The 25,948-nt window shown below is 39.8% G+C and overlaps 1 protein-coding gene across 3 annotated transcripts in view; it reads left to right on the top strand.

The window, feature by feature from the left end:
* GPC5 (glypican 5) overlaps positions 1–25,948 on the top strand; it is a 796,885-nt gene that overhangs the window by 530,965 nt on the left and 239,972 nt on the right. Inside the window, exon 8 of one of the 3 annotated variants that reach the window (XM_076362220.1) lies at positions 3,807–3,842. The exons of the other annotated variants lie outside the window; for them this stretch is intronic. Within the exon in view, the coding sequence (XP_076218335.1) occupies positions 3,807–3,823 (17 nt within the window). The 3' untranslated portion in view covers positions 3,824–3,842. Of the gene's footprint in view, positions 1–3,806; positions 3,843–25,948 lie in introns of those variants that run through there. 3 annotated transcript variants of the gene reach the window in all.

Below are 25,948 nucleotides of genomic sequence, written 5' to 3'. Positions count from 1 at the left end.
TCCTTTTTTATTGTGGTAACCTCAGGGACTTTTGACTTATGCATCAATGAATATTTCAAATCTTTAAGGTTAAAAAGAGCCCATCACCTGCACATTTTGGTTTTTAAAATGGTAACTTTGAATTGAATTGAAAATACTTTTTTTGATACTGTGAAACTGTAGAGCCAAAAGGAACATTTCTTTTTTTTTAAAAGAATTTACTCTCTTTTACTGTTGAAGTACCTGATGAACATCACAGGCTGGATGTAGCCACAAAGATGATGGAAAGCTCTGCAGCAATCTCCTGTTTATAATCCTAAGCACGGTAAGAAAAAGAAGAGTGGAAGACTGCCAGCCTATTTGCTACCTGCCTTCCTCATCTTCGGTCCTGCAGCAGATCCTGTGGTCCTTTAGTCTCCCTCTGTTATAGGCACCACCAACAGAAGCAATCCTGAAAACTCTCCTCAGGTCTAGGCAGTCATCATGCAGCTTCCACAGCACATTGCATTTGTCAGCTAATATCTTGTAGCACCCATTTTGTTGGCTGGCAGTGCTTAATGCACTTACTGTTCCATTTGTAAGTGTCCTGCTAAGCTCTTTTACACAGGCCATGAAATCACTCAACTCCTACATTCTTAAGACTAAGCATAAGACTAAGTGCAACTCAGTCTTTGGGACAGCACAGCTCACTACTTGCATTTTCTTTCTGGAACTGGAAATGGGACCTCTGCCAGTCCCTGAGGAATCCCTGATGAACCCCTCCCGGCTGAGCTTCCTTCCTGCCAGCATGAAGCACATTGCCACTGCCAGACCCAGTCCAAAGGTTTTTTCCAAGCCTTTTGGGTTTTTTGGGCTTGTTTTTTTTTTGGTGACAGAAATTTACCAAACTATACCATTCTCTACAGTCGGCCATTTTGGGCACTACTTTTCAGTAAAACAAAAAATGTTGGCAAATGTGTATTACTGTTCAGTGCCTGTGGAAGGAGAAGGATACTTCGTAACCTGCTCTAGTCAGCCTCTTCAAAAACCACATTTTTCTCAGGTCTGCAGGGCCATCCAAAGGACTGGGAAAAGGATCACTGAGATGATCAACAATGCACATATGAATGTGGGTGAATCTTTTCTACCGGAGTTTCATACTAAGATGTGATGCCACTAGTCATTGCTTAAGGGAGTAGAACAGCGACAAGACAAAAAGCAGATTCAGAAAGTGATTTTTTATGTACTATTCTTTGCAAAATTGTTAGAGTAAGTTCTGGGAGTTTCTGCTGAGATTTAGCAAAAGCATTTGCTGTGTGACACAGATTCCCCCTTACTGCACACAGAGGAAAAATTGTAAAGTCATGCATTGTCTTTCAGTAGAATGAGCAAGCTTGTGACAATAATGAGGATTTAATAGAGTGCTGAGACCATGCATCTTTTACCAAACAATAGGATGCAGCTTTCCTCTGATTTTTGTGAATAAAGTGGAAAACGGGACTGAGATAACAACAGGAATGCCTAGGAAGTTGAACACATATCAAGTATTTGCTACAGTTACTTGTTCCTAGAAAGTCATCTTCTTATGAATGAAAAGTATATTATGTGCAATTTAGTTATCAAGAATACTGAGATACATTTTTTAAATAAAAGGAACTATATAGTCCTTTTTTTGAAATCTGTAAACCTAACTTCAGAAATAGGGCAATACTGTAACACAAGAACTTCAGTATGATATTTTATTTATTTATTTATTTATTTATTTATTTATTAGGTGTTCTCTGATGTAATACTTAAATCAAAGGGATTAAATAACAGGCGGCAAAATGCTTCAAAAAAATGCTCAATGTAGTTTTAGTTCTAAACTGAATGTAAAGTAAATTTTATGGTAACACTAGACTGCAAGTACAAAGGGAACTCATCTTTCTACAACAAACCTAGAAAATTAACAGCATATTTCTACATTAAATGTTATAGAGTAGATTGACAGATGACATTAAGGTTGAATAGTAAATTTGAACATATACCTAAGCACCAGACATCCAGAAAGTATATAAAAATAATCATAAAACATACAAGTAAACAGCTTAGTTACAAACCATGGAGTTATTTTTATATATATTTGTATATGTGTGCATATATGTACATTTATGGATATATTTGTACTATAAGACCTTAAGAATGCTGGACATATAATAATTTACTATTAGATTTATTATAAACTGTAAGCTTTGAAGTCAAAAGTCAAATTAATTTGCAATACCCTGTAGTTATGGAAACATTCTGAAAGATTAAGAAGCAGAAGCAAAATATTTTTTTAAGCCTTTGTTTTAAATGCATTTTAAATAGTATTTTAGAAATTAAGACAAAAAAAGTTTACATAAAATGTGATTTCAGCTTTTTGTTAAATTATACGTTTTCATATCAGACCTTACCAAAAGGAAACCCCCAAAAAGCACAGAGAAATGTGGAAGGTTCTGTTTGTTATTTGTCCTTCAGACACTTACATCGCAGTACAAGTTTCACAAGTGTTTTGCATGCTTTATAGAGCAAGAAGGCATGATCTCACCAGAAAATTTTACATTAATTTTTCAAAATGGCAGTATCAGAAGGAGCAATAGACAGTGAGAAAGGGATATTTTAAACATAAGATCTTCACACTTTTTTTTTTTTTTTTATACCTTACACCGTAAGTGAGCATTTGGAAGGAATATGAACTCTGGAAAAGTGATGTGTTGGTTAACAAATATGAGAGAGAATCAACAGGAGAAGGTATGCAGGTCTAAATCTAGGAGGTGGAAACATAGTATAGGATGGAGCAAGCTAGATTGTGGAACACAGTAAATCAGATTAAATAAAGTGGTAAAGTATTGAAAGCTTATGATTATAGTCTGTATTTGAGCAGTCATTGAATGTTGAGATGTAAAATAATACAAAAATTGGGATCAAAAGGATTTCAATAGTAGAGATGAGATCAAAATGCACTGAACACCCCCCCCCCCCATATTATTTAATTTTCCAAAGTTCTAACTATTTTTACTGTTAAGTATGACCAATGAAGAGGTTTACAACAACATGAATTTGTGGAATTTTCGTAGATAAGGTCTTCAGATTTTTAAATTAATATAGACACAAAATATGGTTTCACTGATACCTGTGAAGAAGACAGAGTATTTTTCACCAATGCTACCACCATGCGAGTATGTAGAGTATGTACAATTACATGTAGAATTCTTGCATAACAAAGCTATGCATTTTAAATTTGGCTCAGGCTGTAATTCATTATTATTTCAGCTTTGATCCATCTTGTATATAGTACCTTATCATATAGAAACAGCATATGTCATAAGTGAGATAAGTCTCTCAGTGGGAAAACACCAGGGATCTTCCTGTAATGTTTATTTTAAGGAGATGAAATAAATGGTTCTCTTGGGTAAATTAGATCACTATATTTTCACAGATGAGTTCAAATGTACAGTCAAGTAGTAGGTACAGTTAAGAATATCACATATGAAAATAAGCAGATGCATGATAATCTGATCATCTGTTTCCAAGAGAAAAAATATTTTTTATTTACAGAATATCTAAAATTGGATTAGATCTTTTGGATTATTGTGGTTTAGGAAAGTAGAATCCTTGGGTGATCCAAGAGGCCAGTAATGGGTGAACATGCTGCCACTATCTGTAGGGGTCTCCATGAAATCCAGTCCAGGTCAGCAGTGGTTAGGAATGTAAATTTATGTAAAAGGAAAATGAATTTTAACATTCACTTCTTGAACTGTAATATAAAACATGATTCTTTAGGAGCTCTTACAAAATGAGTGAATTGTCTGCCCTTTTATTTACAGGTGAGCGAGAGTCATGACCCACCTAACCTTTCTTCTGAAGCCTGCAGCAACTGCTCTTTTTACCTTTGTGGAGTACTACTTTGTTATAGAGCAAGTAGTGTGGCCTGGTATGAGGAGATTTGTACAGAAAAACGTTTGTTTTGGAGGACCAGCACTATACATATTTGAGGGGGTTTAGTGCAGTCTAGCTCCATTCTGGTCCTGTGGACTGAATGACAATTAGCAGTTGGAGTGCATTAGGTGCATTCCTGGAGTGACTCTTCCAGTTCCATTTCATCCAACTGAACTAAAGCCAACTAAAAGGGGATGACTAGAAAATTCACTTAAAAAATGCATTCTGGGTGTGTGTGTGGGAAAAAAGCTAATGGTGATCTATCCTTCAGGTCTCCACGGTACCACCTTTCATCTCGCAGTGAAAGTGAGAAGGAAAAATTGCAGTTGAAGGATATACTGGAAGGTAGATTTTTTCTGTTAACCCTTAATTGGAAAGAGTAGGAAGAGTATCCAATTTCTGATAAAATCTAATTGTAAAAATGGACAGACCTGAATGAGAGGAAGACTTCCAAATGCATTTTGTGATATAGGATTTTGTTCTCTAGCCACTCTCACTTACCTTTATAGAAATCTTGATGGACAGAAATAGGGCTGGATAGAACAAGGAGATCAGCTGGATAGAGAGAGATAAATGAATACAGTTTTTCCACTTCTAGACTGGCCAGTTTTATCACAGAATCATAGAATGGCTGAGGTTGGAAGGGATCTCTGGTGGTTACCTTGTCCAATCCCCCTGCTCAAGCAGGGCCACCTAGAGCCAGTTGCCCAGGACCGTCTCCAGACAGCGTTTGGATATCTCCAAGGATAGAGACTCCACAACCTCCTGGCAACCTGTGCCTGTGCTCGGTTGCCCTCACAGTAGAAAAATGTTTCCTGATGTTCAGAGGGAACCTCCTGTGCTTCAGTTTGAGCCCATTTCCTGTCACTGGACACCACCAAAAAGAGACTGGCTCTGTCTTCTTTACACCCTCTCTTATGGATATATACATATTGATGAGATTTCCCCCTGAGCCTTCTCTTCTCTGGGCTGAACAGTCCCAGCTCTCTCAGCCTTTCCTCACAGGAGAGATGATCCAGGCCCTTCATCATCTTTGTGGCCCTTCACTGCAGTCTCTCCAGTATGTTGATGTCTCTCTTGTACTGAGGAGCCCAGAAGTGGACACAATACTCCAGGTGTGGCCTCACCAGTGTTGAGTAGAGGGGAAGGATCACCTCCCTCGACCTGCTGGCAACACTCCTCCTGATGCAGCCCAGGATACTGTTAGACTTCTTCGCCACAAGGGCACATTGCTGGCTCACGTTCAACTTGGTGTCCACCAGAATCCCTGGGTGCTTTTTTGCAAAGCTACTTTCCAGCTGGTCAGCCCCAAGCATGTACTGGTGCATGTGGTCATTCTTCCCCAGGTGCAGGATTTTTGACTTCCCTTTGTTGAACTTCATGAGGTTCCTCTCAGCCCATTGCTCCAGCCTGTTGAAGTCCCTCTGGATGGAAACATAATTATCAGTCACTTTTTCCAATTTTGCATCACCAGCAAACTTGCCCCACCATCTATATTATTAATGAAGATGTTGAACAGGATTGGACTCAGTATTGACTCCTTGGATACACAGCTAGTTACCAGCCTCCATCTAGATTTTGTACCATGGTCACCACCCTCTGGACCCATCTGTCAGCCAGTTTTCAGTCCACCTCACTGTCTGCTCATCCAGCCCATACTTGATCAGCTTGTCTATGAGGATCTTATGGGAACAGTATCTAAAGCCTTACTGAAGTCAAGGCAGACAATATTCACTGCTCTCCCCTTGTCTACAAAGCCAGTCATTTCATCATAGAAGGTTATCAGGTTGGTCAAGAATGATTTTCCCTTTGTGAATCCATGCTGACTACTCCTGATGATTTTCTTGTCCTTCATATGCCTGAAAATGGTTTACAGGATTAGTTGTTCCACCACCTTCCAGGAATCAAGGTGGCATTTACCAGCCTATAATTCTTACTGAATTCATTGCTCTGTTTGAAATAGGAAAGTAGTGAGTTTATTGAACTTAAGTTTTTTTGTTTACCATTGCACTGATGAAGAACCCAGTCATCAACATTGGAGACTTGATAGATTCAGTAACTGAAGTACAGGCATCCAGATTTTCAGGCACTTATATAGCGCCCAGATTTTTGCTGAGGTACACTTCTTAGGAGTAGTAACAAGTATTTCATAGGTAATGCTGAATAAATTAATTGCCTTAATACATATGCCTAGTGAACAGAATTCCATTAAAAAAAATGTGCCAAGGTGAAGAATCCATCATTTTGTAAATTGACTTAGATATTGAGTTAGCATTAAATATTACTTTCTGAGCAAGTTTTTAAGGGGGGCTAAATTTGGAATTAAAATGGTATTCTGTTATTTGGTTTAGGACCCACTGTAGAGTGATATATGAAAAAACCACACAACATTATTAGTATGTCAGCCCTCTTTCCCATTTTACATATTACTCTTGTAGATAACTGTTAGTCTTTAAAAGTAGGTCTCCACATTTTCCAGCATTATACTTTTCAAGTACACTGTTTAGTCTAAATAAAGTAAAAATCACCAGGATGGTAAATTTGAACTTTTCTTGTCTCTAAACTGGATAATATAAAACTAGCTCGGAGAAAATGCTTCATATCATACAGCTCACCGATGTCCAATAACGTACAGGATATATTCTGAGTTTATTGAGTTAGGCGATAAAACTTGTAAGTCATTGCAACAGAGGGAATATTTTTATTCTTCTTGTTTGAATCTGATCAGCAGAATATCTGCCAGATATTGAAAGAATTGTTTTTAAAATAGCAGAAATAAAACACTGTCTAATCCTTAAGGTGCTGTAAAAAGAGTGCTGAATGCATCTGTAAATGTTCTGGACACATAATACAAAGGGGATTACTTTTTTCTACAGCATAACAAAAAAGAGAAAAGAAATAGAATGAAATGAGGAAGAAACAGGTGAGGTAATAAAATGGAGACATGCAAAATTATTTTCTCATCTCTGGGGAAAGCACTGGAACCCCAAAGAATAGCAGTATTATTGTGTAACAGCAGTGCATTTTGATTCCACGTGTATTTTATATATGCATTTTCAAAAACAGAATCTACTTCAAAATGCTCTCCTTATGCTTTTTTAAATATGTTGGTAAATGAGGAAAGGCTTACTGAGGATGTGGTTTATTAACTGAAATGTGTATATTTGCTGCAACTTATTACTGTTAAAAGTAGGTTTTCTAAGCCAAGTAAATAATCAACTTAAAAAAAATAAAAACATTAGTGAGGGAAAAAGGGAATTAAATTTAATAGAAAATAATGTGCATAATCTCTAACTTTTTAGTATTTTTAGCATCTCCTTGATAATGTAGAAAATATGTTTAAGTCAGTCAGTCATTTTTTGTACTGGTGAAAAGTTCTGATATGCATCCATCAGAATATGAAATTAAATACAAGAATATATTGACTTTTTAAAACTGTTGTCTATCCAGCTTTATAAAATGAAATCTTTGCTTATGTATATCCAGAACAAAATATTTTTTTAAAAAAGACACAATTTGAGCTTACTGGGTGAAAGTAATGAGAGAAAAATTGCCTTATAGTATTTTCCTGTTTTTGAAGTCTCTTCGGATAGACTACTCAATAATAAAAAATGAAATAGTGCATGCACAGCTTTTTCTTCTGGGGACTAAATCTTCCCCATTTCTTTTGCTAGTGTGTTTCTCATATTTATAGTTACTTTCTGTTAATAAGCTTCCACCTTATGCTGTCTGATTTTTTTTTCTGTTAAAAAATCATATTACGCTTTTGTTGAACAAATTGACTATTATTCCTATTACAGCTGCATGAAGTTTTGCAGAAAGAATAAAAAAGCTCCTTATGCAGAAATTATGTTTGGTACTTAGAAATTATAAATCAGAATTGGAAAATTCCTAAATTTGATAGCTGATGATTTTATGAACATTTATCAGATAGCAATTTTTTTGAACATTAAGTAATCTTTCTTCTATGTCTTAAGTTTATAGAGAGAACTTTGTGCCAAATTTATTCCTATATAATTTCACTCTAGTAATACTATGAATTTGACTTCATATTTCCTAGAAGATGATTGACAGGTGAATAGATTCTGACTAGCTCTGCTACTTTTGTTTTTTCACTCTTTCATGTAAAGCAATTTCAGCTTTCTTAATGCTTTCAGATCAACCATACTGTTATCAAGGACGGACATGAGACTGTCCTGAAAGATTGTATCAGAACCTTTTGAACATGAGGAAGATCAAGATTCTGATTTAGTCTTTGTAGCTCGGGCATATTTTTACTCAAGTGGGAATATATTGATAAAATATATAAAAAAATGAGTTTCATGTCACATTGCCTCCTATAAATTCAAGTGCTTACAGCACAGCATCAGAACTGCAAAACATTTTGTTCCAGAGCATTAAAAGTTCTGTGAAAAAAAAATCTTCTAAAAAAGAAGCCCTTCTGCAGACTCAGTATCTGAGTCTAGCAAAATACTAATAAAAAATATTAAAAGATCTCTGGGCTATAGGCTATATTCTGCCCTCTGTCTACAGAGAGAAGGACATAGCTGATACTGATACTGTGATACAAATAATAAAATTAACGGTTGGCCAGCTTTGCAAAAGCTATTTGCGTTTGGTTTTTTTTTTTTTTTTTGAATGCTCAAATAAAATGCACACAGTGGTACTCAAAAGCAGACTGAAACACCTGTCATGAATGAAGGGGGAAGCTGAATGTTGAATGCTCTTTGTTATGGACTTAATACATCTCACTTAACTAATAATCTCAAGGACAGGCAGCCGTCCCAGCTACTTGTGTAGCCTCCCTGTATAAACAATGAGAAGAATGGACAAATCTTGGTACAGGATGAACTGGTCTCTGAATTGTCTCTCTTGTTATTGGCGAGCTTAACACCAAAAGTTTATACAAATAGAGCTGAGTTCATTAGTTCTGTAATCGGGCACTTTGTTTAAGTACCTAACAAAGGGCAGGTACTTAACACATTGAAAATTAAAGTATTACAGGGAATGAATTCCCCAATGCCTGTATTATCAGGCTTTTTTCCTATTAGAGCTTGTTGCATTTGTGTTGTCTAAACAAACAGCTGGGAGTAAATACTGCTTTTTTCTGAGGGGACACTTAAAGTGTGCCCAATCATGTATCTCCAGAAGTTCCCTATCAGAAGTATCACAGCAACAGTCCATTCAAAATAAGCCAGGAAATTTACCTTATTATCTGTCCTCAACACAACAAGATGCTATGCAAGAAGTAAGAAAGGTGTCGTAGTAGGTAGGATCCCGTAACTCAGATAGGCCCAGCTGTTACTGGGGGTTGCTGACTTACTACTCTTGCAGTTCATGGTGTTATAACTGCAGAAAATAAATACTGTTTTTTACAATTGGTTAGTTACAGAAATACACTAACATTATTGTAACAAAAATTGTTGCACCACACAATTGTACAAAGATAAGCTAACGCTAAAACAAGCTGGGCAATAGTCATCTCTAGTTGTTCTCCAAGCAGACCAAGAATATCCCACACAAAGCCCAGGAAGTCTTGAGAGCTGCTAGCAATGAGAAGACTGCATTTTGAGGCTATCAGGCTGCAGAGTCTGACATTATCAGAAGGCTGTGTCACATTTTGTACTTGGCTTCTGTCTCTGAAGTCGGAGCAATGGAAACAGTGACATTACATTTTTCCACTGTTTAGTCACTTGGAATTTTTATCTTTAAAACTATGCTACAATTCTTAACTTTTTGAAGTACAAAATCATACAAAATACTGTTTAAAATTTCTTCTCTGTTATGTATCTCCTATAAGATTTTGCATATAAAAAGTAATGAAAAATAATGAAAAGTAATAGTTTTTATTTTTGTAAATTCTACTTTTTGGCTTATCTATGAAGGAGTGAAGGAGAATATATTTGCTTATTTCAGTAGAATGATGGTCTGGTAGGAAACTCCTTTCTCTTCCCACCTCCCCCTCCATCTGATGAAAAGGGAAGAGTGTTGAAATACCACTCAGACATCTCTTGCCAATTGACGCTTTACTAACATTTTGATCAATATGTCTGCCTTTTCATCCCAGGAGCCATAGAAGGTAGGAAATTGCTAATTGGTGATACAGTTCAGAAGATCACATGAAATTCTCTGCCACAGGAAAATGAGCACTTTTTGTTTCACTACTGCTGTGAGGTGTGCCTTCTCAAACTAAACTGCAAAAGGGTTTTCTTTTTGTTTATTTCTGATTGCAGGTAGAAGTTTCTTCATGTGATTGTCCTTGTTTTCTATTGTTTTATATGAGGAAAAGCTTGTTTCTCTGGTAGCCCTGCTGTGTGATAAGCTGGGCACTTTTCTGACATTGAAGCTCCATGGATACACATTAATCCATAGATCTTAATTTACAGGCATTTCCTTAGAAGTGCTGTTGATGTTTATTTGTTGTCAACACAGCATAGCTGCTTTAGTTATAAACAATTAATGTTGTAAGTGCTCAAGTGCTGCACATATTCATTGCAGTTATTTCCTTCTCTTAGATCTCAAATTTTCCTTTAACAAAGTTTTTCATAAATAAGCCCTAAATAGACTAATATTCCATTACTGCGCTGTATTCAACACAAACTTCACTTTTTAAAATTAAATTTGGGGATATCTGGTGACCTGAAATATTGCCATGAAAATTAGATTATGTGATTGCATAAAACAATAAATTAATTATAATGAAATATTAACATATATCAAAATCCAGTAAAAGCCTTATTGTTCCTTAATTTCAGATCATATTTCAGCAGACTTTAAATGATGTTTCTGAGATTTCCTTAAAATCAACTCTGAAAAAGAAAATTAAAAAACAACCTACCCAATTTTATCTGTTTTTCATAGAACCATAGAACAGAATCATAGAAAAGTTTGAGTTGGAAGGGACCTCTAAAGGTCATCTAGTCCAACCCCCCTGCCATGGGCAGGGACATCTTCAACTAGAGCAGGTTGCTCAGAGCCCCGTCCAACCTGACCTTGAAGGTTTCCAGGGATGGGGCATCTACCACCTCTCTGGGCAACCTGTGCCAGTGTTTCACCACCCGCAGCATAAAAAATTTCTTCCTTATATCTGGTCTAAATCTACCCCCCTTTACTTTAAAGCCATTCCCCCTTGTCCTGTCGCAACAGGCCCTGCTAAAAAGTTTGCCACCATCTTTTTTATAAGCCCCCTTATAAAATAAGGTCTCCCCGAAGCCTTCTCTTCTCTAGGCTGAACAACCCCAACTCTCTCAGCCTTTCTTCACAAGAGAGGAGTTCCATCCCCCTGATCATTTTCGTGGCCCTCCTCTGGACCTGCTCCAACAGGTCCGTGTCTTTCTTCTGCTGAGGCCCCCAGAGCTGGACGCAGTACTCCAGGTGGGGTCTCACCAGAGCAGAGGAGAGGGGCAGAATCCCCTCCCTTGACCTGCTGGCCACGCTTCTTTTGATGCAGCCCAGGATACGATTGGCCTTCTGGGCTGCGAGTGCACATTGCTGGCTCATGTCCAGCTTTTCATCCACCAATACCCCCAAGTCCTTCTCGGCAGGGCTGCTCTCAGTCCCTTCATCCCCCAGCCTGTATGGATACTGGGGGTTGCCCTGACCCAGGTGGAGGACCTTGCACTTGGCCTTGTTAAACCTCATGAGGTTCACACGGGCCCACTTCTCCAGCTTGTCCAGGTCCCTCTGGATGGCATCCCGTCCCTCAGGTGTGTCAACCACACCACTCAGCTTGGTGTCATCTGCAAACTTGCTGAGGGTGCACTCGATCCCACTGTCTATGTCATTGATGAAGATATTAAACAGTACCGGTCCCAGTACGGACCCCTGCAGGACACCACTCGTCACCAGTCTCCACCTGGACATTGAGCTGTTGACCACTACCCTCTGGATGCGACCATCTAACCAATTCCTCACCCACCGGACAGTCCACCCATCAAATCCATACCTCTCCAGTTTAGAGAGCAGGATGTTGTGGGGGACCGTGTCAAAGGCCTTACAGAGGTCCACATAGGCAACATCTGTAGCCCTTCCCGTGTCCACTGATGTAGTCACTCCATCACAGAAGGCCACTAGGTTAGTCAGGCAGGACTTGCCCTTGGTGAAGGCATGCTGGCTGTCTCAAATCACCTCCCTGTCCTCCATGTGCCTTAGCATAGCTTCCAGGAGGATCCGTTCCATGATCTTCCCAGGCACAGAGGTGAGACTGACTGGCCTGTAGTTCCCCGGGTCTTCCTTTCTTCCCTTTTTAAAAATGGGGGTTATGTTTCCCCTTTTCCAGTCAGTGGGAACTTCACCGGACTGCCATGACTTCTCAAACACAACGGATAGAGGCTTAGCAACTTCATCCACCAGTTCCTTCAGAACCCGCGGATGGATCTCATTGGGTCCCATGGATTTGTGCACCTTCAGGTGCCTTAGATGGCCTCGAACTTGATCTTCTCCCACAGTGGGCAGCTCTTCATTCTCCCAGTCCCCGCCTTTGCCTTCTGCAGCTTGGGCGGTGAGGCTTGAGCACTTGCCGGTGAAGACCGAGGCAAAAAAAAAGAGATAATCAGAGATAATCAGATTATCAGATGATCTGAATACTTCGTTGTCACTAAGTTAAAAAAAGGCTTTAGTGTTACAGTAACAATTCATTTCTGAACCAGAAACACTAGGCCAAATATGGATCTCTTTTATTGTGTAAGTAATGCACGGGCTTCAGTAGGCTAGGTAAAACCCATAGAAATTGACCTTAATGTGAAAATTCTTTTCCCAGTTTCCTATGTGCAGAATGGATCAGACCAGGGTATCTAGTATGAAAATTTAACTTTCATTAATGTTATCAATGTTGTCCCTCTTTACAGTGCCATGTAGTCTAGTTTCTAGATGGATGCCACACTCCATAAGCTTCAACTGATTTTTTTTGCCTAGCTATGTTTCTCTTGGACACAGTGGTTCTCCATAGCCCACACACAAATATTGACTTCATGCTCTCTCATCTTGTCTAGATATTTTCTTAAATATGGTGATTACAGATATAACATTTATTCTAATTTTCTACTCTTAATGTTTTGTTCTATTGCCTGGAATTATAAATAGATAGTAAATCTTTCATTAAGTAGAATGATTTTCCATCAACAAAGAACCCTGCTTATATTAAAAATTATTTAAAAATAAAAATTGTACAAAAGTGTACAATTTTGAGATTTCCTTTTGCATTACACTCAGGTGACTGAAGAAATTAGATTAGCTAATGTCAGCTAAAAAAGAAATCAGTCTTAGTTATGTTAACTTATTGGGCAGATTTTTTGGTTGTTTTTTTTTTGTTTGTCTTTGAAACTGTGCCCAGAAGAATGAAAAGAAAGTTAGTTGAAATATCTTAGAGATTGGGTGGTGATGGGAGGTGTTTTAATGACAGTCTTTGTCATAAAAAATCTAGTACAGAAGATATTCACATAGGCAAACTTTTAATATTTAGGTCTCAGTTCAAGATAATACTAAACTGGGACTTGAATACTGAGCGCCTGTGTGTGTAAAATTAAGTACTTACTTAAATGTGAATCATACAATGAAAAGCCTTACATGCCTACACCTATGCCTACACCTACACCGATACCTATACCTAGACCTATTTTACCCTAGGAAATGATGACTGGTTCATTTTTCACCGTTCTATTTAAAAATTATAATAAAGGGGAACTGATCTAATATTCCTTAAGTAACTGAAAGGTAACATCAGCGTAGGTATTAATTGATGCAAATTCCTTGGAATACTGTACCACAGATACTGCTTACTTTTCCTCAAAGCCAAAGGAGAAAAGCACAGATTGTCACTGACTGGGGGAAGAAGAAAATTGATCCATGCCAAGAACATTTTACCATTGGTACTTGTTTGATGTCAGCTGTGCATTCTGGAAGATGAAGCAATCTCCTAGGTGTTAAGGCCACACCAGTATGATTGTGTATACCCATATTTCAAAATTACTTGGAGACCATCATTGGTTTTAGTATTTTCACATCATGAAACACCACCTCAGAAGTGAGCCATTGAAAGTAGTAGTGGCTTTGTCTACAGAGCAAACCTGGATGGGTAGTTTAGAACAGATGGTTAAATTTGGACATAAATCCCATCCTGTGCTGCTCAGGTATTTCAGCATATTCTTCCTTGAATTATGTGGTACGCTTACACTCAGGTGTCAATGGGTAGAATTCCTTTCACTGTCTGTTTCATTCCTTTCACAGTCATACAGGCTTGCTCTGTAGTCATAGGGAAGAAATAGACCCTTTCAGAGGATGATTCCTCCCAACTATTTTAGACGTTTATCTTCAGATGGGATGAATCACCCTCTGGAGGTGCTTCTCTGTCTTTCTATAAAAGAAAAAAGCCAAATGATAGGTTTAAAGTAGGTTACTAATTCTTCAGCAGCTAAATATAGTTGTGACTAATTCCAATCAAGGTGAAATAGGCCTTGATAAGGGCCAGTATCTAAAAATTGTATGCAACTTTGTTGTTAGCTGTAAATGGAAAGATCACTTGGGTCACCACATGACAGGTTGGAGTCAAAATGGACTCACAGACTGTATTCTGCAAAAAAATGTGAATGTTAAAAAATTAATACCTATCAATAAATGTTTTCTTTAGAGTTCTGGTGATGATTAAAACATGTAACTTTTGCCAACTTCATTAGGTGAAAAGATGCAGATGGCATTTTTCTGTTAAGATATGACTATAAAATCCTTGCTAAGAAGCAGAAACTTTTGTTTTTAAAAATATTATATTTAGTTGCAAATTATATTGTATCACAGTTACTTATAACAATACTGATTCCTTTTGATTTCCAATTTCTCAACTTGTCACAACAGTTTTATACCAGTCTTAAAAATTTACAGCCACCAGTTATTTCTTGAGACATGTCAAAAAATAGCAAAAGCTGAAGTTTCATGACCCAGGCCTCTTCATTTCTGCATTTATATACCTTTGAGTATTTATTTTGTGCAGATTGCTTTTGGGACAACTTCTCCTGTAAATTGCATGTTTACTTTTTATCATGTATTTTTAACTTCAAAAAAGAATGTTTATATCTTGACAGTTCTCTATGTAGCAGTGAGAATATTGAAATATGTACATACAGCTTTAAATTACACAATTAAACCTAGTTATGTTGTTATATTAAATACGTATTTATCATATTTAAAAGTGACATTTTGGAAAAAACTCAAGTTCACTAACACGGAGAGTTTTGCCAAGTGATCATTAATCACATTTGCTACAGACACACATCTGAGAGCTTTGTCACAAAACTAAGCTGTGAGATAGATGGTGAGGTGGAATCACACTGCCACATTTATAAATAAAGAATAAAGATAATTTAATTTAAATAATTCCTGGAGGTTGAGGGGGTGCTTACGAAGGAAACAAATGTGAAAGGCAGATGGAAGAGACAGAAATGGAAGCTACACTCTGAAAGCACTAATTGTGTGAATTATATTGGTAGCCATATACTACAGACAGACTGAACTTTCTTGAGATCCTACTGAGTTAGGAATAGTCTTCTTCAGCTGGAAACATTTGTTTTTCCCACTGAATCTCCAAAGAACCTAAGGCAAATGCTAACACAGTGACTTACTTTTCAGACAAAGTTAGCTAAGATAAGTCCCACCAAAGACAAGTAAAATACAAGGTTTTCTGGAGATGAAAGAAACCAATAAATGTGTCCATATTTCACTCAGTTATAAAAATAATGACTTTCCCTTCCCCCTTTGGCCTCCTCTTCATTTCACTATTCTTGCTCAGTTTTTAAATCTACTAGAATGTCTCAAACTAAATGTTGATTAATGGCTCTGCAAAGTGTGTTGTTTTTTTTCCCCACATCCACCCTTGAAATGGAGCAGCATAGATTTGCTCAACAAGTTCTTGTCTCTCATCTTTAACCAGACAAAAGAGCAAGATAACTTGGAGTAGTGTCATGAAAATCCCATGTCCAGAGTCAAAGAAAAGCACCATGAGACAAGGATATAAAAGTTGCTAGACGAAGTCGTTGATTCCTTAACATTTTTCATTCTCATTATGGTCTTTATAACAGGTCTTTTTAACAAGGCTTCCTTTTGAATATAGTACTCATGCTATTATAGTCACAAGGACAATAAAGGTTGTGGTTTTCTCTTTTCTTATTGCAATCATTTTTTGTCAGGAGAACAGATTACTTTGGTACCATTTATCAAACTAACCATAATCTTAGCTCTGGGAAAAAATTCAGAGTTCTTAAAGTACAGAAAAAGGCGCAGAAGGATTTGAAGTTTTCTGATAACAATATGTTTCTCGCCTGAGAATCTAACTCTTTTTCTTCCCAGTTATCTCACTCCTGTTTCCAGTGGGAGCAATTATGTAATTCTGACCACCATAGCCACACTCTGACAATGACCTAAAATTAAAAGAACTGATTTTTCTTTTAAAATGTAATATTATTATTCTTTTGACGTAATCATCAGAAACTGATGATATGTATGGCAGGTGCAGCTTTCTTCTCTTTCCCTCTTCCCCAGCTCGCTTGTCTAATTTACTCATTCTTTTTAATCTTATCATTTTACCTCTGCTTATATGGATGTCTTAAATTAATAAGGAGAGATCACTGCTAAGACAGCTTAGCATTCATTTCTCTCTCTCCTCTTCCCCTTTTTTTTAATTTCTCTGGTGAAAGCTCCAGTAAAAGACATATTTTATGTAGACTGCATTTGATATGGATTGGAAAAGTATTAGAGATACATCTTGCCTTCTGACAGAGTACACACTTCCAAATTTTTTTCTGAAAAGGTCCACAGTTCACTTGCCTGCATCAAAATTAGTAAAATTTCTTCCTTAGTAAGAGCTGGGGGAAAAAAAGAAAAAATAAAAAAGATTATGTGGGTAGGATTAAAATCCAGAGTGTAGAGACCAAGATTTGTCTGAGCTTCTGTGTACTAGGTCTGGCTGGGATGGAGCTAATTTTCTTCATAGCAGCCCGTATGGTGCTGTGTTTTACATTTGTGACTAAAACAGTGTTAATAACAGACTGATGTTTTGGCTATTACTGAACAGTGCCTGCACAGCTCCAAGGCCTTCTCTCTTACTCTGCCCCCAGTGAGTAGGCTGGGGTTGGGCAAGAAGTTGCCCTTACACAACAGAAATGGGGCCCTGGAACTTGAGGGCCAGGCAAATGAGGATGTAGAATCATAGAATCATAGAATCATTGAGGTTGGAAAAGACCTCTAAGATCATCGAGTCCAACCGTCGACCCAACACCACCACCCACTAAACCATGTCCCTAAGTGTAGATGAAGGTCCATCCAGGGGGTCACCTAGGGTGAGGCGGTCAGCCCCACGCATTATGACTGCCGCTGCTAAGAAAAAAAGGAGGGTAATTGTCGTAGGCGATTCCCTTCTGAGGGGAACAGAGGGCCCTGTATGCCGACCAGACCCATCCCACAGGGAAGTCTGCTGCCTCCCTGGGGCCCGGGTCAGAGACATCACTAGGAAACTCCCTGGTCTGGTACGGCCTTCTGACTACTACCCACTGTTGGTTATACAGGCTGGCAGTGATGAGGTTGCAGAGAGAAGTCCTGCAGTGATCAAAAGGGACTTCAGGGCACTGGGGCGACTGGTTGAAGGATCGGGAACACAGGTAGTGTTTTCCTCTATCCCTACAGTGGCAGGGGAGAATATTGAAAAGAACAGGAAAACACACCTGATAAACACGTGGCTCAGGGGCTGGTGCCATCGGCGGAATTTTGGCTTTTTTGATCACGGGGAGGTTTACACGGCACCGGGCCTGCTGGCGGCAGATGGAGTCCAGCTGTCTCACAGGGGAAAAAGGATCATGGCTCATGAATTGGCAGGGCTCATTGAGAGGGCTTTAAACTAGGTTCGAAGGGGGAAGGGGATAAAACCAGGCTCACTAGAGATGAGCCTAGGGGTAGCATGCCAATGCTGGGGGTGAAATTGAAAGCCCAGCTCAAATGCATATACACCAATGCCCGCAGCATGGGCGGCAAACAGGAGGAGCTGGAAGCCATTGTGCAGCGGGAGAGATACGACTTAGTCGCCATCACAGAAACATGGTGGGGTGACTCTCATGACTGGAGTGCTGCAATGGATGGCTATAGACTCTTCAGAAGGGACAGGCGAGGAAGGAGAGGCGGTGGGGTGGCCCTGTATGTTAGGGAGTGTTTTGATTGTATAGAGCTCAACAATTGTGATGATGATACAGTCAAGTGTTTATGGGTAAGGATGAGGGGGAAGGCCAACAAGGCAGATATCCTGCTGGGAGTCTGTTATAGACCACCCAACCAGGATGAAGGGGCGGATGAAGCATTCTACAAGTGACTAGCAGAAGTCTCTCAATCGCTAGCCCTTGTTCTCGTGGGGGACTTCAGCTTCCCGGACGTCTGCTGGAAATACAACATGGCAGAGAGGAAGCAGTCTAGGAGGTTCCTGGAGTGTGTGGAAGACAACTTCCTGACACAGCTGGTAAGTGAGCCTACCAGGGGAGGTGCCTCGCTCGACCTGCTGTTTACAAACAGAGAAGGGCTGGTGGGAGATGTGGTGGTTGGAGGCCGTGTTGGGCTTAGCGACCATGAAATGGTAGAATTCTCAATTCTTGGTGAAGTAAGGAGGGGGGCCAGCAAAACCACAACCATGGACTTCCAGAGGGCAGACTTTGGCCTGTTCAGGACGTTGGTTGAGAGAGTCCCTTGGGAGACGGTCCTGAAGGGCAAAGGGGTCCAGGAAGGCTGGACGTTCTTCAAGGAGGAAGTCTTAAAGGCGCAGGAGGAGGCTTTCCCCATACACCGTAAGAAGAACGGGCGGGGAAGACGACCGGCCTGGCTGAACGGGGAGCTCTTGCTGGGACTCAGGAAAAAAAGGAGAGTTTACCGCTTGTGGAAGAAGGGGCAGACGACTCAAGAAGAGTACAGGGATCTCATTAGGTCATGCAGAGAGGAAATGAGAAAGGCAAAAGCCCAGCTAGAACGTAATCTGGCCGCTGTCGTTAAAGACAACAAAAAAAGCTTTTACAAATATATTAATGACAAGAAGAGAGCCAAGGAGAATCTCCATCCTTTATTGGATGCGGGGGGGAACATTGTCACCAAGGACGAGGAAAAGGCTGAGGTACTTAATGTTTTCTTTGCCTCAGTCTTTAACAGGCAGATCAGTTATTCCCAGGGTACTCGGCCCCCTGAGCTGGAAGACAGGGACGGCGAGCAGGATGAACCCCCCATAATCCAAGAGGAAGCAGTCAATGACCTGCTATGCCACATGGATGCTCACAAGTCTATGGGGCCGGATGGGATCCACCCGAGAGTGCTGAGGGAGCTGGCGGAGGTGCTCGCCAAGCCACTCTCCATCATTTATCAGCGGTCCTGGTTAACGGGGGAGGTCCCGGACGACTGGAGGCTTGCCAATGTGACGCCCATCTACAAGAAGGGCCGGAAGGAGGATCCAGGGAACTACAGGCCTGTCAGCCTGACCTTGGTGCCGGGGAAGATTATGGAGCGGCTCATCTTGAGGGCGCTCACAAGGCATGAGCGGGACAACCAGGGGATCCGGCCTAGCGAGCACGGGTTCATGAGAGGCAGGTCCTGCCTGACCAACCTGATCTCCTTCTATGACCAGGTGACCTGCCTAGTGGATGAGGGAAAGGCTGTGGATGTGGTCTGCCTGGACTTCAGTAAGGCCTTTGACACCGTCTCCCACAGCATTCTCCTCAAGAAGCTGGCGGCTCACGGCTTAGACAGGTGGACTCTGCGCTGGGTCAAAAACTGGCTGGACGGCCGGGCCCAGAGAGTTGTGGTGAATGGAGTCAAATCCAGTTGGTGGCCGGTCACAAGCGGTGTTCCCCAGGGCTCAGTTTTGGGGCCGGTCTTGTTCAGTATCTTTATCGATGATCTGGATGAGGGGATGGAGTGCACCCTCAGTAAGTTTGCAGACGACACCAAGTTGGGCGGGAGCGTTGATCTGCTCGAGGGTAGGAAGGCTCTGCAGAGGGACCTGGACAGGCTGGATCGCTGGGCCCAGACCAATTGTATGAGGTTCAACAAGGCCAAGTGCCGGGTCCTGCACTTGGGCCACAACAACCCCATGCAGCGCTACAGGCTTGGGGAAGAGTGGCTGGAAAGCTGCCCAGCAGAGAAGGACCTGGGGGTGCTGGTCGACAGCCGGCTGAACATGAGCCGGCAGTGTGCCCAGGCGGCCAAGAAGGCCAATGGCATCCTGGCCTGTATCAGAAATAGTGTGGCCAGCAGGAAAAGGGAAGTGATTGTGCCCTGGTGAGGCCACACCTCAACTGCTGTGTTCAGTTTTGGGCCCCTCACTACAAGAAGGACGTTGAGGTGCTGGAGCGTGTCCAGAGAAGGGCAATGAAGCTGGTGAAGGGTCTGGAGAACAAGTCTTATGAGGAGCGGCTGAGGGAACTGGGGTTGTTTAGCCTGGAGAAAAGGAGGCTGAGGGGAGACCTCATCGCTCTCTACAACTCCCTGAAAGGAGGTTGTAGCGAGGTGGGTGTTGGTCTCTTCTCCCAAGTAACAAGTGATAAGACAAGAGGAAATGGCCTCAAGTTGTGCCAGGGGAGGTTTAGATTGGATGTAAGGAAAAATTTCTTTACTGAAAGAGTGGTGAAACATTGGAACAGGCTGCCCAGGGAAGTGGTGGAGTCCCCATCCCTGGAGATATTTAAAAGACGTGTAGATGAGGCGCTTAGGGACATGGTTTAGTGGGCATGGTGGTGTTGGGTTGACGATTGGACTCAATCTTAGAGGTCTTTTCCAACCTTAATGATTCTATGATTCTGTGATTCTAAGTTGGGAGGGGACACAGCTGGGACAGCTGACCCCAACTGTCCAATCCCATACCGTATGACATAATGCTCAGCAATAAAAGCTGTGGGTAGTCTTTCCAAGGTAGCAGTTGCTCAGAGATCAGCTAGGCATTGGTCTGTTGCTGGGAGGTGCTGAGTGATTGCCTTTGTATCACTTCAGTTTTTTTCTTTCTTTCTTTCACTTACTAAACTGTCTTTATCTCAACCCATGAATTTTTCTCATTTTTGTTCTTCTGATTCTCTTCCCCATTCCACTGGCGACAGTGGGACTGCCCGAGCTACTGGCTGGGGTCAACCCACCCCATCCTGCTACAGCCAATGAAGATCAACAGTGTAGGGTGGGATTTAGTTACCTAAATGTACCACTTGAGATGCCCTAAGGTATCCTGACTAGACCCGGCTGGCGCTCAAGCAAGATATAGGCATGACATACCTCCGCTGTCATATCTATCACACTCTGTTCTCCTTACCCATTCCCCCTCTTCCTAGGTTTATTTTTTTGGTGGAGCTTAAGAAAGTATTGCCAGATGGGCCCAGCAGAGTTTGGAGAGCTACTCCTCCATCCCTAAAATATGTCACCTGAATCTGGAGTCTTTGGAATCCATTGAGCCAATGAGCCTGGATTTTGTGGTCCAGTGCTACATATTAGACATGAATAAGAAGATATGGTGATGGCCGAGCATGTCAAATTACACTATGTGCCTATATTTTAGAAATGGAATAGGTCCCCAGATACCCTTTGACTGTGATAGATGCATAGATAGTTTGCATACAGTCAACACCCAGGCACTTAGATGTTGACAGCCAGAATGGAATTTAACCTTGTACATAGTCACTGTTCAACTGGGCCAAAGAATAAGCTTTGCATTGTTTTTTATTATTTAATACTAGTTTTAAGGAGGTAACAGCTAGAATTACCTATAAAGTTTAAAATTTACTTTGCTAAGCCCTCTACAAGGAGAAACGGCATTCTCTTTCTTCATTGCATGCTGATATATGACAATATATACAGCATTACAAATTGGAGAAAAAAACTGCAGAGAATGACATGATAACCATGCTTATTTTATGTTCATAATCTATGTCTGTTCTCTCGGTCACAGAGTGGTATTAATATATGAGATTTTACTACTAAGATTCAAAATGGAAGAATATCCAAAGCATCTGCCCTTTGTTTAACAGTGCATTGAAATCTGTTACTTTAATGCAGCTGAACAAAACAAAACCTCTTAAAAAAGGCAGATGAGAAGCATTGACATTGGTGATAGGTGAAGGGCTTATAACAGGAAAGTAAAATTTGCTGGACTGCTTGATGACCTTTTCCTAGAGAAAGTCCACACTAAATGTATAGGCAGGAGAATATAATAACAGGAAATTTTATCAGAGAAGGTGAGGAAGTGGGCAGAGGAAATAACCTCAGTTATTAAATGATCACAATAACACAGCTGAATAAAGAACTGGGTAGAAGAGTGGCCATGGCAGAGCTAACTCATATCTTCAAGACAAATAAACCAAGTAGGGGTGAGACAGTAGGAGCCTAAACATTTGTATCACATAGGAGTCCAACCTGTACATGGGTAGTGTGATATCAACATCCCAGACTCCCCTTTAGCCCTTTGAGGTCTAAAAGCATCCAGACCTAATTAAGTCATTGATATGTCATTTATTAAATAATATACTGGAGAAGACAACATGAAAAATAAAATTAATTTATTGAAAAGGGCACATGATTTTGACCCAGATTACCCAGAAAGGAGGAGGAAGAGGCTTTTACTGGTGAGGTGAATCAGAAGAAATGTTAAAGCTCAGGTGAAAAGTGAAAAAGTATGATAGATTAGATAACAGAAACTGAAGTAAGTCATAAAGCATATAAGCGTGTGGTGAATGTACAGGGAAACAATGAAATTACACAATGTTTTTTTTAATGAAAAAGCAGAAACTAAAGAGGTTAATAATTGCATATACACAAAAGTGGACTGGACAAGCAAATTACCATGTAGATCAGTTGTGGAAAGACAGGCAAGAGCACAGGAGACAGCAATTATGTCTCTGTTATTATCCAACTGACAAAATAGATGGGCTCCCAGACACTCTTACCTATGGATTCATATGGAGTCTGTTCAGAGACTGGACTTTGATGTGCTGGATTGTGGGTAAGATCCTGCCTTCTTAGTCTGTTTAAGCAGGAGAAATCAACAGGAATTAACCCTTGATCTGGACATCATAGAGAAAAATGTGATTCTCCTGCAAGATGAAGATACATGTGAAAAGCAAGATGGTGCTAAAACAACTTCTGCTTGTTTGGAACATTTTATTTTGCTAGACTTACAAAAATCTAGCAGAATTGCATTACCTTTTTCCTCCAAAATGTAATTACTGACTTTCTGGAATATAGACTTCATCTGTGGAGGGACAAAGTATATATTATTAAAAATGCTTTAATTTGGTTAACATGTAGTACTTTGCAGTCTGTAGTTCCATGTTCAGTATGCATAACTTTTTGACCTTTGAAAATGTAGCTAATATATCACAAAACCTCTTGCAATCATTCAAACATTTTTGTGCCATTAGTTTCTTCAGTGTGTCCCTGTGCGCACTGATAAATGTTAAAGTGTCTTGTTATAAGGATAGCACTCAAATTTCATTCTCTGAAGTGTGTGAACAGATAGATGCTGCATTATAGTGCTATTACTGACATTTTAATTCAGAGGCAAGGCCACCAACACTTACAGCTACTGCTGTTCTATTAAATATTTGTCAGCGAAAGAGGCTGAGGATTGCTTCTTTCATATTTCTTGTACATGCTGAGCTATACCAAAGACGAAATGTCAGGTAAAAATCAGTGCATACCCTTTTTCTGATAGCAAAACTCTTAGCTTGCATACAGAAACTGTGGCCTTTAAAGAATATGCTATCGCAATGAGTACTGTGATCCTTTAATTGAAAAGCAGTGTAGGTAGATAATGGTGCAGGTTAGAGACATGTCCACGATGTGTGTCAATTATGCATGAAAAAAATGGAGACTTCGTATGACGAGGGGGATAAAATCAGTCTGATATAATCATAGTAGAGAGACACTTTCCCCATAACTCCCACATGAAATTAGAACTTGTAACTTTTAAGTGACGCTGTGGGGGCTGGTTTATTGCTAATGCTTTTGAATAGGCCCTGCAGGGCTTGTGCACTTTTAGTTTCTTGGTAAGTACTTTGAGCATAAATGGAGCTTAAATGAACTGGTGTGATAGACTCTCATTTCTGTAACACCTGTAAAATTTCCACTATAGTCATCCCCTGCTCTGTCTCATCCTCTTGCTTGATAGTACTGTGCGTGACAGTATAAAATTCAGAGACAGGATTTATTTGTTTATTTATTTTAAAAGCTGGGGGAAAAGGAGAAAGGGCGTTTCAGAAAAACAAATTATTTAAAAGTAGTAACCATAATCTGCCCAATGTACTGTTAGCCTTCGAGTGAATAGCTCTGCTTTCACCAGCATACAGCATTTCAACTAATCCCAAGTGCTATTATCAATGCAGTCAGCCATAAAAATCAAGTACCAATACAGTTAAGCGTGTCTGTGGCATTGACAATTTGTGCCACTACTGATATTGAAGGGGTTAGACATAAGTTATCATTTGTATTATTTTAATTTTTTTAAAAATACATATTTTACATTTTTTTAAAAAATAACTTTTCTTGTCTTCATCGTCCTTTCAAAGAAAGAAATATGTTTTTTTCTCCTCTGTCTTAGCGGAAGAAGACTGAGTTTTAGTGTCTGCTCTGTCAGGGAAGGATTGAGTGAGAAGGAAGCTGAGAGTCTCACTGAGGAGATTGGGGAAGAAACTGCGTGCGAGATAGATAGGTTTTGGGGGAAATGGAACTCTGGAAAGACCAAAAGATTTGTAATGTTTCTCTTTGGCACAGTTTTAAGTGGGTGGTTCTCTGGGTAGATGGGATAAGAAAGTTTTTTCTCCTAACCTTATGCTGTAATTTTTGGGTGAAAGTTGGAGAATTTCCGGATGTCAAGAACTATAAATTTTGGAATTCTCTGAATTTTCCTTTATCATTAACCATAGTGAACCTCAGAAATGGGCTTCATGTAGCTTTGGGAAAGTTCCTATCCTGTGCTTCAAACTTCTTTAGAGTGCCTATTACATAGTATGATGTAGTATATTTGTCTTCAGATGATTCTATTTTGCTAAAGCAAAAAGGTATCCATAGACAGCTGGAGCATCCTTTAAGCTTAATGCTCATTCAGCACTACAGAATATTAAAAAATCGTTGAAGTTATTAATATAGTAACTTCATAATTTGTAATAATATAATATACAGTGCATGATGTAAGTTGCTGACATAAACACAACCTCTGTAGCTGGGAACTAAGGCAATGGCTGAGTGATTACAAATAATGAGGAATATTTTGAAAACAAACCCTATCACTTAAATTAATGTTATTTTCCATGTTAAAAGACTTTCAGAAATAAATTAAAATATTTTTGTGTGGATCCAAAACAGTTAAAATCTGGTATTGCATTATAATCTTTGAAATCTAACTGAATGTGTTTGTACTACACTGCAATTCAAGTAACTACTGTTTATGCCTATCAACAAGTTATCTAACCTTTCTTCAGAAAAAAAGAGAAAATTAGGCATTCAGAAGTAAAAGTCTGTCAGTTATGTAGGCTCAGTTTCATCTTAGCTAACTTCAGTACTTAATTGAAATACAAAGATGGGAACCTATTTGCTTCCCAATCAATGAAGAAATTATATACCTCTAGACTGTAAGGGGCCAGACACACCTGGAAGTGCTATTTCTTCCCACTGAAAATAGCAGGAGTGTTCAGGAACTTAGAATTTTAAACTCTCAATCCATTTAAACTTGCATAAGCCAATAGTTGTATCAAAAGAAAACAGATGGTCTTCCCTTAGTCTTCCTGGTTGCTCATTCCTGTCCCAGACTCCACCACATCTTGCACCCACATAGACACACCAAAGAACGTCCAGCAGCACTGGATCCCAGCTGGAGCTTGCCACTGCAAGGTGAAGGGTGCTGTGATATTGCATTTTCAGTTAATGCTCTGACTGTACTGAATTACTGAATACTGAAGTACTCGGCATTAGAAATATCAAACTTTGTAATATAGACTAAACCACAGCAGAACCTGCTGGAAAAAAATTTAAAATCATTTAGATATGCTCT

Source organism: Aptenodytes patagonicus, chromosome 1 (genome assembly GCF_965638725.1).
Source record: "Aptenodytes patagonicus chromosome 1, bAptPat1.pri.cur, whole genome shotgun sequence".
Taxonomy (NCBI): Eukaryota; Metazoa; Chordata; class Aves; order Sphenisciformes; family Spheniscidae; genus Aptenodytes; species Aptenodytes patagonicus.
The sequence above is the reverse complement of the archived record's forward strand: the minus strand, read 5'-3'. Positions and strand labels throughout refer to the sequence as shown.